The 13,516-nt window shown below is 38.5% G+C and overlaps 1 protein-coding gene across 1 annotated transcript in view; it reads right to left on the bottom strand.

The window, feature by feature from the left end:
- Lrp1b (LDL receptor related protein 1B) overlaps nt 1-13,516 on the bottom strand; it is a 2,073,786-nt gene that overhangs the window by 627,809 nt on the left and 1,432,461 nt on the right. Inside the window, exon 31 of the mRNA XM_055599725.1 lies at nt 12,467-12,616. Coding sequence (XP_055455700.1) covers nt 12,467-12,616 — 150 coding nt within the window. The remainder of the gene's footprint in view (nt 1-12,466; nt 12,617-13,516) is intronic.

Here is a 13,516-nt window from a genome sequence, read left to right as displayed (position 1 = left end):
TTTAAATAAATCTATAGGCCTAGCTTTATAACGCCTAGCCAGGTCATAAAATAGCCTTCAAGAGTTAAATAAATATCCTTCAACACTCCATATGAGCTTTGTAGCATAAAATAAATAAATGAAATTGATAATATAAAATAAAATAAATGAAATTGAAAAAATAAAGAACAAAAATATGTTCTTCCCCTGCACAGATGTAGCCCATGGCAGTTCAGTGTCCAAGTGGGTTCCATAGTAATAGGAACAGGGACTGCTTTTGACATGAACTGATTGGCCTGCTCTTCGATCACCTTCCCCTGAGGGGGGAGCAGCCTTACCAGGCCCCTGAGGAAGACAATGCAGCCAGCCACTCCTGATGAGACCTACCAGACTAGGATCAGAAGGAAGAAAAAGAAACCCTCCCCTACCAGTGGACTTGGGGAGGGGAGTGTGTGGAGAAGGGAGAGAAAGGGAAGGATTGGGAGGGGAGGAGGGAGGGAACTAGAGGGGGGTTACAAAGTAAATAAAGTATAATTAAAAATAAAAAAAAGAATAAAAGAATTGGAAAGAAAAAAAATTACAAAAAAAAATCCCTCTATATACTACAGGTTGGTAATTAGCAGATCCTATTAATGAGTTATTTTTAGTTTGGATTTTGCTGTTGTTTTGAAGAAATGCTAAAGTACATCTTTTAAGATTAAATGTGGTATACTGAAAAATATCAAAAAAATGTTCTTTTAGTACATTTGAGGTTAGAAGGGTTTTACATCCTCGTTGGAAAACAAACAACAGAATAAACAAAAGTTGTTGCCAGTCACGTAATTTAATTTTTTTGTTTGTTGTTTTTGTTTGTTTCAGTCAAAAGACATTTGAGGAACAGGGAGAAAACTGTTCCTGTTTCCTCAGGTTGAAAGGAAAGGGTCTGGGACAACTGCAGAGTTGCTGTGAAGAAAGGGAAGTCAAGAAACTACTTCAACTCAACCACCGAAGAGGCAGATCTGCAGTGATGGGTCACCCTATTCAGGGGTCAGGGAGATTTGTAGATTCATTTTTATCACCAAAATCATCATGGAATTTTGGCATTTAGTGGACAGAAGGACGATGCATTGAAAATAAAAATGGTTTTATTTCCTACATGATCATTTGTATATCAGGAGATATTTATACTAATAAAAACTCACAATACTCAGTAGCTGGCTCCTTGATCACCTCTCCATGGGAAATGCATGCAGCCTTGCCAGGCCACTTAGGAAGATGATGCAGCCATTCCTGATGAGACCTGACAGGCTAGGGTCAGATGGAAGGGGAGGAGGACCTCTCCTATCAGGGGACTAGGAAAAGGTCATAGGGGGCAAAGAGGGAGGGTGGGTGGTACTGGCAGGAGATGAGGGAGGGGGCTGCAGTGGGAATGCAAGTGAATAAATTGTAATAAACAAACAAATAGATAAATAAATAAAAAAGACTTGCAATACAATTTGTTGTATAAGTGTCGTGGTTTGAGTAAGAATGCCCCCCAGAAGTTCATAGATTTCAATGTTTGGTCCCAAGTTGTGAAAGTACTTGGGAAGGATTAGGATGTATGGCCTGGTTGGAGACATGTTACCATGTATTTGGAGTTCTAAAAGCCCATGCCATTCTCCCTTCCTGTCTTCTGCTTGTGGATAAGATGTGAGCTCTCAGCTACTTCTCCATTGCCATGCCTTCCTTTTTGCTGCCATATTCCCTTCTGTGATGTCTAAAGATCGAAACACTCTGAAACTGTAAGCCTCTGATAAGCATGGTCTTCTATATGTTGTCTTGGTTATGGTGTCTTAGTATCAAAATAGGAAAATAGCTAAGGCAGTGAGCATAAGGGAAGGAACTAAGTTATAAAATAAACATTAACTTTCAGGAATGCATTTGTAGTTTCTTATATACGACACCAATGAAAAACATTCACACTTCATACCCACACATCTATGCTTTCAGATATTTCATATTTTCTTTGCAGGGATTATTTTCTTATTTTTCAATTCTAGGAAATGAATATAAACTAGGCAGGTGATTACTTACCTGTGATCACTAGTCTACCAGTTTTTTATATAAGTAAAAGTATGCAGCCGCTTCTCCAAACCTGCTTGTGCCCAGACCGAAATTATGTTAATTTTGTATTTGAAATAATTTTCTTTCTTTTTTTCATTTATATTACAATTAGGGTATCACATTCAATTGGCTACTTTTTTTTTAAAGAAAAAAAGCTTATTGAGTATAATAAACTTTATAAAACCTTATGAACAGTTTATTTTTAATAGTTCTCAAAAATGAAAGTTGCCTTCTTCTTCCTCCTCTTCTTTTCCTTCTTCTTCCTCTTCCTCCTTGTCCTTTTCTTTCCAGTCCTTCTCTGCCTCCTTATTCTTCAGGTTGGAGATCTTATTTTGTTTTAGTTGAAAAAATTCTTACAATATATTCTGAACATGGTTTTCTCTCCCCCACGTTGTCCTATATCTTACCGACTTCCTCACCCGATTCCTACCAACCTAAGATGTGAGCTTTAACCAGTTCCTTCTGTAAAGAGAGGAAAGTAGAAGCAGGTGGAAGAAAATTGAGTGAAATGGCTCTAATTAATACAGGTGGCTTCTTGTGCTGCTGCCTTCTGCCTCCAGTCACTTTTGGGATAGTCAGCTGTTACTGCTCTTGACACCTTCCTTAGGTATCTTTATCCAAGGTTGGTCACAGTCCGAGCCTCTTTTGAGACCTTGGTACGTCTAATTTGATTATTTGCTCAGTTAACATTATGTGACTAAGCTGACCGTGCATTCAAGATGTTCCTGTCACAACTTTTAGAGCCCTATAAATGTAGCTATTCCACAAGTGCCAGTTTAACTTTTTTCCTTTTATTTTTTTTCTTTGTTTGATAGCAAAGCCAGAACATAGCATGCACAAATCAAGAGTTCTATCTACCACTGAGCAGCATCCTTATGGTGGTTAGTTATACAGTAAAGTTGCCACAACCTAAAATCATCTAGGAAAATAGCCTCTATGAGCGCATGTCTGCCAGGTTTGTCTTGATTGTTATTTAATGTGAAAAGTACCAACCCACTGTAGGTGGCACCATTCTCTGTGCTTAGAGATTTATCTGGACTGTAAAAGTGAGACATAACAAACATTAATTTCTCTCTGCTCTTGACTGTAGATTAGATATGACTGGCTGTCTTAGGGTTTCTATTTCTGTGATGAAACACCAGACCAAAAAGCAAGCTATCCAGGAAAAGGTTTGTTTGACTAACACTTGTATATCACTATTGATTATTGAAAGAAGTCAGGACAGGATTTCTAACACGGCAGGAACCTGAAGGCAGGAGTTGGTGCAGAGGCCATGGAGGGGTGTTGCTTACTAGCTTGCTCATAGTGGTTTCCTCAGCCTACTTTCTGATAGAAACAAGTGGTGTTATTTCACCACCATCCCAGGCCTGGCCCCACCCCCAATAGACTGGGCTCTCTCCCATTGATCAGTAATTAAGAAAATGACCTACAGAGTTGCCTGCATGTTGACCTTAGGGAGGCATTTTCTTAATTGAGATTACCGCCTCTCTTATGACTTCAGCTTGTGTCAAGTTGACATAAAATTAGGCAGCATTCTAGCTATTTAAAGTTACTGCCTTAACTTCTCCACAATAATAGAGTGCAATCTGGAATTCTAATCTGAAATTTCTTCTATATTGCCTGTTTCAGGGTATTTTTTTTATCATAGCAGCACAAATGAAACTAAACAACCTCAAACTTTCACTTGCATTTTTGCACCATGATATGCATACTGCATTCTTGTATTACCAATGTATCTCCAATCCCTGTTGCATTCCAAAACCCAGGATCTCTCCTTTTGCTCAAAATACTTAACCCCAGCTAAGTAGTCATTATCTGCCCTCTCTCTCAATTCCCAAGACAAGTTAATATCTTTCATAGTTGTTAAAGGTGAACATTTTAAAATCAAACATATTACAAAAGATGATGTCAGCCCCACTTCTCAGAACTAGGCCACCAAGAAAAACTGTACTTTTTATTGAGAACTTCTACCAAATCCCCTGGGTTCTGTGGGTAAATGGCTCACAGTCCATAGAACAATAGATATTTTGAAATATGAGGGGCTCAGATTACTTTCAGATAGTAAAAATATATAAAAACAAGAATTTGAATAAGTGTATCTATAAGTTTCTTAAAGTTTTCCTTATTTGAATTTCATATGTATGACAGCTTTGCCTGAAAGTATGAGTGTGTGTCATATATGTACTTTGTGTCTGTGAAGGTCAGAAGAGATCATCAGATGCTCTGGAAGTGGACTGAAGGATGGTTGTGAGTGCCCACATGAGTGTTGGGAATCAAATCTGGCTCCTCTGGAAGAGGATTCTCAACAGCTGATCCATAGGTCCAGACCTTCTTATTTAATCCTGTTTCTGTGGTTTTTATCAGATAATGAATGTAATTGTTTGATTCTTTGTTATTGATATGTATGTGTGTGTGTGTGTGTGTGTGTGTGTGTGTGTGTGTGTGTGTGTGGCTGTGGATCAGACAAGCAAAATGGATCAGTGGAAAATCCTGTACCCTGCAAGCCTGGCAACCTGAGTTCGATTCCCAGAACAAATGTGAAGCAAAGCCTCTGAGGCGACATTCCACTCTGTAAGTTGTTCTCTGATTATCACATTCAGCCCATGAAAACATGTCCTGACCCACAGGCACAGCAATAATAACAATTTTTTAAAAACAAGTCATCAGTAACAAGAGAGAAGATCTTTCCTAGAACTTGGTCATCTTTTACAGAGATTTTAGATTTCTGCTCACCAGAAACATGAGAAGAAAATGTTCTTTATAAAATCCTTCTAGTTTGTCTTTTCCCATATCTATATACTGAATTTCAGAGATATTTATATTGGATTACAGAGAAATTGCTTTATATGTAATAAAAGTATTACACAAAATGAATAAGTAGCTCAAAATATATGGGAACAGGGTATACAAGTCACATATTCCATCTCATACCCCATATATTATTGTGGACTCAATTTTTTTTAACCTAACAAAACTTTAGAAATAATTAAATGACACTTTGTAATAGATTGTATGTGGATCTCTAATGATTAAATAGCTGATCCTTAAATCCACATACCAGTGACCTCCTATGCAAACACACTGGCTCCTCTGTCCACAGTTCTGTCTTACTTCTGTGACTTGCTACACGTGTTCTTTTCCCTCTTCAACCCTAACAGTGAAAGATGCACAGAAGCTCGCATGAGGCTGTTTTATGCTTTACTTCTTAATTTCCAATAATTATCAATAAGCTTATTTCTGCCAGTATGTTTGTTTCATTCACATTTTTCTTAATTACACAAATTGATTTTTTCTTTCTTTTTAATTAGCTTAAATCTATAGGTATTTTAGTCTCAAATGGCTTATGAGAATAGGAAAAAGGAATACTGTGTTAAATAAAATCACTAACCAGTCCACAAACCCTAATAACAGGCAAAGTTTGCACCTACTCCTCCTACATGCAAAGGCACTCAACATTGAGCAGCAGCTAGGTAAGGCTTTTAGGTCATTGTCTTCTTCAAACATCAAAAAGCCCTATGTCAGATGTGTCCGAAGAAAATGAACTATAACAAACAGGGCCCCACAACTGCAAAAGCTGGTAACCAACAAATTGACAATGATGGCTAGCTGTACATCCTTTCTAAGCATAAACTACTTTATATATATATTTATATATTCAACCTCAAATATATATAATAATAGAAAATTGCATCTAAAACTGGTAATTAAAGAAAAATAAGAATGGTAGTTGATGTTATTTACAGCTTCTAGCTATTCTGTTTGAAGGCAGTAACCATTGTATTTGCTATTTCTGGTAGTTAAAAATAGAAAGTTGGCAAGATTGTCTTTAGAAATGGGAAGAATTTGAAGTTCAGTCATCAGCTGGACAGAGCTTCAAAGATGGTAACGGCTTCTTTAGTCACTATATACAAAATATAAATCACAGCTGAGCAAGTGAACGCCTCACTTGCAGGAGAACAGAGAAGCACAGATGAGCCTGTATCCCAATGGCAGAACACAGAAAACATATCTAAAGCTATCACAGCTATGTGGGAAGAGTTATTCACATTTTTCAAAAAAGCTTTTCAATAAAACTGTAAATTGACTTAAGCAGTTCTGGTCAGTTCAAATGGCACTTGTGTATTCTTCCCATACTGTCTCTTCATGGGTTTCCTCAGATGTCACTGTCATTAGTAACGCCTCTGTAGCACTCACTTAAATCATCATGTCTGCCATGAATTCTTCATCTCCTTGCTCTGCTCTCCACCCCTTTCTCAAGTTTTAACTATCACATCATTTATTAGTTTGTCTTCTTTTTTGTCTGCCTTCTACACTACTGGACAAGCTTTATGAAGTCAGTGTTTTTCTCTTCATGTACACCATTGACTCAGAGGTAGAGCAAGCAATATCACAGAGCTCTTGGAGAAGTGAAAGAGACAATGAATGGTTCACAATAACCATGCTGCTAGAAGTAAGGGATCGAAATCTATCAGTTTTACTCTCTTCTGAGACTTTATCTCAAAAAGAGGCAGAACCTGTCTCCATAAGTACATGCCTCAGGCAAAATATAAGATTCAGCCTAGGTTCCATCAACTACCCATGGTAGGGTACTTCATGGCATTCAACTGTCATCCCTCACAGCATAAATACCTGAATGACATTTTCCTAAAAATGAATACTCTGTGCTAATAGTTTAAAGTTGTGAGTTCTTAAATAAATATACTAATTATCTTCAAAATTGAAATGTCTGGGATGAAGGGTTAATATATCACTTATAAGTAGATATTGGCCATATAATATAGGATAAACATACTAAAATCTATTGTCCTAAAGAAGCTAAACAACAAGGAGTACTCTAGGGAAGGACCTTAACCCTCATTCAGAAGGGCAAATAGGATACACATTGGAAGTAGGAGAAGACAAGGAACAGGACTGGAGCCTTCCACAGAGGGCCTCTGAAAAACTCTACCAATCAGGGTATCTAAGCAGATGCTGAGATTCATAGCCAAACTTTGGGCAGAGTGCAAGGAATCTTATGGAAGGGGAAGATAGAAAGCCTAGAGGGAACAGGAGCACCACAAGGAGACCAACAGAGCCAAAAAATGTAGATTCAGGGGCCCTGCAGAGATACTTCAACCAAGGACCATGCATGGAGAGAACCTAGAGTCCCTGCTCAGATGTAACCCATGGGCAGCTCAGTCTCCATAGTAAGGCGAGAAGGGGCTATCTCTGACATGGAATCAGTGGCCGGCTCTTTGGTTACCTCCCCCTGGTGATGTGGCCTAGTTAGGCCACAGAGGAAGAGGATCCAGATAGTCCTGATGAGACCTGATAAGCTAGGGTCAGGCAGTAGAGGAGGAGGATCTCCTCTATCAGTGAACTAAGGGAGAGACATAGGATGGTAGTTGGAGGGAGGGAGGGTGGGATCAAGAGGAGATGAGGAGGGGGATACAGCCAGTATACAAAATGAGTAAATTGTAATAAAAATAACAATAAAGAAAAAAATTAAAAAGAATTAGAGGTGAGAAGTTAGCTGTCTTAATATGGGGTAATTGCTCTCCCCTAAGCAAGTCCACATATTGTAAGCCTAGGCTCATTTCTTATTTACTATTATGGAGAGAATACTTGGCTTTATTATCCTGACTTCCTGACCCCCTGCCTGATTTCATTAGGCATTTGAATATGTTCAGAAAGAAATGAATACTCTGGACAGTGTAACATACAAATGAGTTAATCAACTGCTGTGTAACAAATTTCCCCATAGATTAGCAATTTAACACAGTAAATGCTTCTTATCTCACATTATCTCTTGGGCCAAGGATTTAGAAACAACTGTGTGGATGGTTCTGCTTTGCAGATTCCTTCTCAGGCTGTTTTAAGGCTGTTGATTTGTGCTTTAATCTACAGAGTTTCTGACCAGTCGAGAGCTCCTACTTTCAAGATGGATTACAGACAGGGCTGTGGGCTGAACATCTGTTTCTCTCTGCTTGCTCTTCTCCACAGGGTTTGTTGGGTATTCGCATAACAGGTGGCCTGGCTTTGCCAAAGTCAGCATCTCAAGAGAGAGGGCAAGCAGGAAGCCTCATACAGTTTATGCTTGTCTCAGCGTCACAAATCAGCACTTCTGCACCATTCTGTTTATTGTCAGTAAATCTAATCCACACAGAAAAACTAAGCCCTATTTGTTGGGTTGTGTGTATTTGGATGCTTATATGTGTGCACATGGAGGGCAGAAGTTAACTTCAAGTATCATTCCTCAGGAGCTGTCCATCGTCTCTCACTGACCCAGGACCTACCAAACAGATTCGGTTGGGTGGCCAGCGAGTGCCAGGAAACTGTTTGGCCCCCACTCCCTACCCCTGGATTACAAGTTTAAGCCACTGTGCCAAGCATGGTACTTGAGTATTGAGGACTTTTATTTGGTCCTCATGCCTATATCTTAAGCGGTTTAGCAATTGAGTCTTCCTCCCAGTCCTACCTTCTACTTCTTACAAAGAGAAATGTCAAGCCACTGATGCAAATATTCGAAAGCTTTTTCTAACTATTGATGTATGTCCCATTGGTTTGCAGTCCCATCAGATAATGGCACTGTGCTGATTTGGGCAGTACCAGATATTCAACATTTCCAATCTCTCTCCAGTTTATGTGTGTTAGTTATGCTAGGTTAAACTGAGATACCCCAGTGATTGCAGTATACAAGGTTTTAAAGTTTAAAATTGGTAAAAAAAAAAAAAACACAACTTTATGAAAACAGTTTATTCTCAGCTTGAGGAAAACCACTCTTAAATTTAGTTAAAAACAAATGCCAGTCAGTTATTTCCTGTCAATTACATATTGGGGAGCTAGTGTGAGCTGGTCTACGTATGTCCCGTTGCAGCGAGACAGCTTCTTTGTTCTCAGGATATGCAATTTCAGTATCACTGTGGGGAAATTTCTGTTTAAACGTTCTAAGTAATGTAATCCACTGGACCACCATGAAGCTACTGACTCAATGTTTTTTCCTTATGGCTACAGCATTCATCCTCAGCAGGCAGCAGCCCATGCCATTGCTTGTTTCTTCCTTAAATTGCTGAGTACAGACTCTCAGGAAGTAGGAGAAGCCTGCCCAGCATGGAAAACTAGAGCTTGCTGGAAAACTAGAAATTTCCGCCGCACTGCTGTTCAACTGAGTTCTTTACGTTTTGGAACAGGAGCTGGTAAAAAGCTGGTTAGTGTGCTGCTTGCAGAGATTATAATGGCTCTCATTTACCTGATCTTAATCAAGCTATGGTGTCAGGGAGGAGCATTCATACACATTTGTTAAAGGTTTTCAGTCTTTCCCAAGTCCTGTTCTGGGAGTATCTATAGTGCTGACGCGATGGAGGCTTTTGGTCATCCAAACATTTCTTTTATGCTGTCAGTGAACAAAACACCATCCCTTATTTTTGCCAAAATAGAGGGCTTACTCCATTTTTTGAGAATGGATCTGCAGTATCAAGTTCTGTATGTTTTGCACTATTTTCCTACTCAGAAAAGAAACAGTAATGTCAGTGGGATAAGTGGAAACTACTTTAATTTATCAAAAAGGCCACAATTTTATATAGTGTAATACAGATTATAATATTATATATGGTATATAATATAAAGACACATTGGGGGAGAAAAAAAGTCCATTTTTGAAGTGTTATAACTTTTTTTAGAATAACATTTCATCTCATTTATTGGTTTCCTAAATGTTGTTTGGTAATTAGTTTTGATTTTGTAGATTATACAGAAATTAAGTTTTGAGCACAGTGTGAATGATGATTTTGAGATTTCCAGTTTTCGTATTTGAGGTTCAACATGTGTGAAAGTACATATGAAAGAACATGTTATTGTTGCTTTGAAAATGCTGAGTCCTATCAGTAACCTCACAGAGCCCTGTAGAAGTCAGGGCAGGGCTCACACCTGCTATATGCTAGCATGGGGGCAAAGATGCAGGAGGATCAAGGAAAAAGTCATGGGGAATTGGAGGTCAATCGTGGATGAAACCTTGTCCCACAACATCAACCAAACAAAAATTATCCTAAAGGACAGTTGTGAAATTTCAACCTTAAAAGAGGTCATTGAATACAGTTTGTGTGCATGAGTATATGTGTGTGCAAACACAAGGTGCACATTAACCCTGGGATGTGCGATGTAGTTTTCTTATCAACCTTGGTGTCATTCGTGTGTGTTTTATATGTATATATGGGATTTGACTTTGTCTGTGTATGTGTTTGGGTAACTATGTATATGTATATACACACATATGTGTGCCTATTAAATGTCAGTGTGTCTGTGCATATTCAGTGGGAATAATGCCAACACTGAGCTATGTGACCGTGTACTCAGCACCCTGAATGACTTAAATGCTTAGGAGATTAGTCTAGCACAGGCTCTGGGCATTTCTGTTGTGGCTTTTTCAGAGAGAATTGGATCTTGGGGAGTTTCCCAACATGAACAGATTAATTCACTGATAGAATCGCAATCTGAATAGATTAGATAGAGGTGTTGGGTCATCTTCCTGTTTTTAGCAGCGGGGCAGTGTGGGTATGTCCTTGGAAGTTGTATTTTGCCCGGCTGACACTCTCTTGCTGTTTCTCTGTGCCATGGGGTGATTACACCTGGCACAAGCCCAGAATCAGTGTGGCTAGCCTCAGTAAAGGGAACCATTGAAACCAAGAGCCAAAATTAGAACTTACTAATTTAAGTTGTTTATATTAGTCATCCTGTCAAAAGAACATTAAACTTGACTAACAGCATACATAAACAGTATAGAAAATTCCCAAATGCCAGAAAATAAGAAATTGGCATTTTTGTTTGTTTGATTCATTTTGTTTTTAAGAAGATTCTTCAGTTATGGGTATAAATGTCTTACCTGGAGAAATTCTTAGTTTTGGAAATCTCAAGTTCAAGAAATAATTGAGAAAAAAAATGGCAAAAGGTAAGGTAGAGAACAAAAATGATAACAGAAGAAAGCCACTGAAATCAAGTGGATAATGTTACACTGGCAGTTGGCAAAGCCTGTGCCTCAAAGGTCCTTGTGCCTTCAGATCACTGGTGAAACCAGGAATGTTAACCACATAGGGGCTTTTTCTCAATGGAGGAGATAAAAATACGTATTTTCCTGCCCAGGAGGCTGGGAGGGGATTTTGTTAATGACGTGGTGAGCTTTTTTGCTATCTATAGAGTCAGACCTCAGTCAAATCCCCCCAAAATGATTATCCCAGGGCTTTTCCCTCCTGAGATTGTTATCTATCCTTCAGGAAGATGTTTCATGTGTGTTATAGCCTGTTGACTTCTATTCTCTCTTGGTCAGGGGCCACACTAGATTCTAGGCCTAAGCAATAGAACCCACCTTCACGGTCACATGTGCTTTGTAAAGGAGTTACTATGTAGTCACACCTTAAGCTTTATTGTGTACCTGGAATTGGAAGGATTGTTGCTTGGAGAACTTTTCCCAAACTGTGACATGAACTACCTGGCATTAATGATCCAGGTTGATGAAATCAATCTGAACCCGGTTTTCATTCTCATCTCTTCACGTGTTTGCTTCCCTGCCTGAACAACTTCAGGATTCTCCTCAAAAGCCCAGCAAATAAAACTAGAGAAAGCTGAGATCTTAATTTGACATTTATACAGAAATCAGCACTTTAAAATAGACACTCATTTGCATTCACTTACACTGTAATATGTATGCATCTTTCTCTCTGTACACACAGAGAGACACACACACGAACAGTATCCAATGACAATCTCCTTTTTATCCTCTTTATAAAAACATGGAACACTGATCTGTTTTAAGTAATTTCTAAATTTAAATTTTCATCATTGTCATTTACTGTCTTTTTGTGTGAGAGTTCTCATTATAGCACAGCATAGTCTCAGACTCACTAGGTATCCCAGGCTATAAGGCAGACTCTTCCTCAGCCTTCTATGTGCTGAGGGAAAAAACATGTGCTGTTACATCTAGTTTTTATTCATGCAGTTTTCATGATTGGACATAAAGGTAATAAAATGTATTAGTTGTCTAAAAAATAAATTTTAAAATATTTCTCCATCAATACATTATATCATATTATTTATGCATGTATGTGTAAACAATCATTACTAAAACAGAGCAAAGAAATACCCAACCCTTTAGATTAGATTTGTGAACAGGTGCAATAATTTTAAGGCACTATTTGCTAATTACACTAACGGAACTGAGTTTTAATACCAGTACTAAGTGTCTAATCTAATCCAATCTAATCATCCACGCCTGTTTTCTAAAGTTAACAAAACAAGAAAAAGTTCACAGAGATGTTCAACCTGAATGTGTCTTTGGTGCTAATGAAACAGTAACTTTGCTAGGATTTTAATAGGTCATAATTAATCAGCTCCTAATCAGTGAGATTTAGCCTCACCGCAGAGTCACTGCACTTACCCATGATGCTTAAGGCTGTAGCTTTTGTTAATTCTTCTTTCATTGACTCTATTACTTCTAAATTACCACCATCCAGGTTGCACCGGTTTATGGTTCCATTTCCAGAACTGATCCAATAAAGCTTATTCTCCACATAGTCTATCGACAGACCTGTAATTAAATTAAACAAATTAAACATAATAACAGCCAGTCAAATTGCAATATTCACTTACCATCTCTTGATTGAAGGGAAAATAGGTTGAAAGTTCACATTTTTTTGTCTTGGAAAATCAGACGGGGATAATAGGAAGCTAGATATTTAGTGTCTTAGCTAGCTGAGGGCATTAGACTTTTGCAGGCAACTTTACAGTAGCTACTGATAAAAGCAGTGGTGGCATTAGAAGGAATGGAGGCTCCATTTTACAGGTAAGGAAACTAATACCATGAAACCAAGAAATCTGAGTTCTCAACAAAGGCATCTGCAATTGCTAGCATGTCCCACGCAATCACAGTTCACACTGAAGCAATGTCTCTGGGCATCTGTGCCGACCACGGAACCCACTGTGCAGAAGCTTATGGACTGATGTTCAGGTGTGACAGCGAACTGTTCCTGAGCTCGACCAGGAGTCTGAGAAAGCCACAAACAATTCTTCCAAAGCAATCGAACAACAGAAAGATGACCAAGAGGAGAGACAAAAGAGTAGGTAGGATGAAATGACAGGAGTCAAGTGCTCTAAGAGGGTGAGATTTCACTGGGACAGTTCTCCACTCCCTGCGAGTCAAAGGCCAGAGGGATGGTAGGTATCAGTGTCATTCCACTCGCCAAGAACCACGCAGCTCACCTGCATAACACTTTACCTGTGGACTGTCTCTGTTTCTGGGAGAAGCAGTAAAGTTTACCCACAAAGCCACAATGAAAACCATCAGGCATTATAGATACAGTTTTTAAACATTTTTTCTGATGGCCACATCAGGTGATTTATTTTAACTACTAAGAAAGGTAGTCAGGAAAACAAACACCACCAATAATAATAATAATAATAATAATAATAATAATAATAATAATAATAA

Source organism: Psammomys obesus, unplaced genomic scaffold, assembly GCF_907164565.1.
Source record: "Psammomys obesus unplaced genomic scaffold, mPsaObe1.curated_primary_1811, whole genome shotgun sequence".
Classification (NCBI taxonomy): Eukaryota; Metazoa; Chordata; class Mammalia; order Rodentia; family Muridae; genus Psammomys; species Psammomys obesus.
This window is presented reverse-complemented; position numbering and strand designations above follow the sequence as displayed.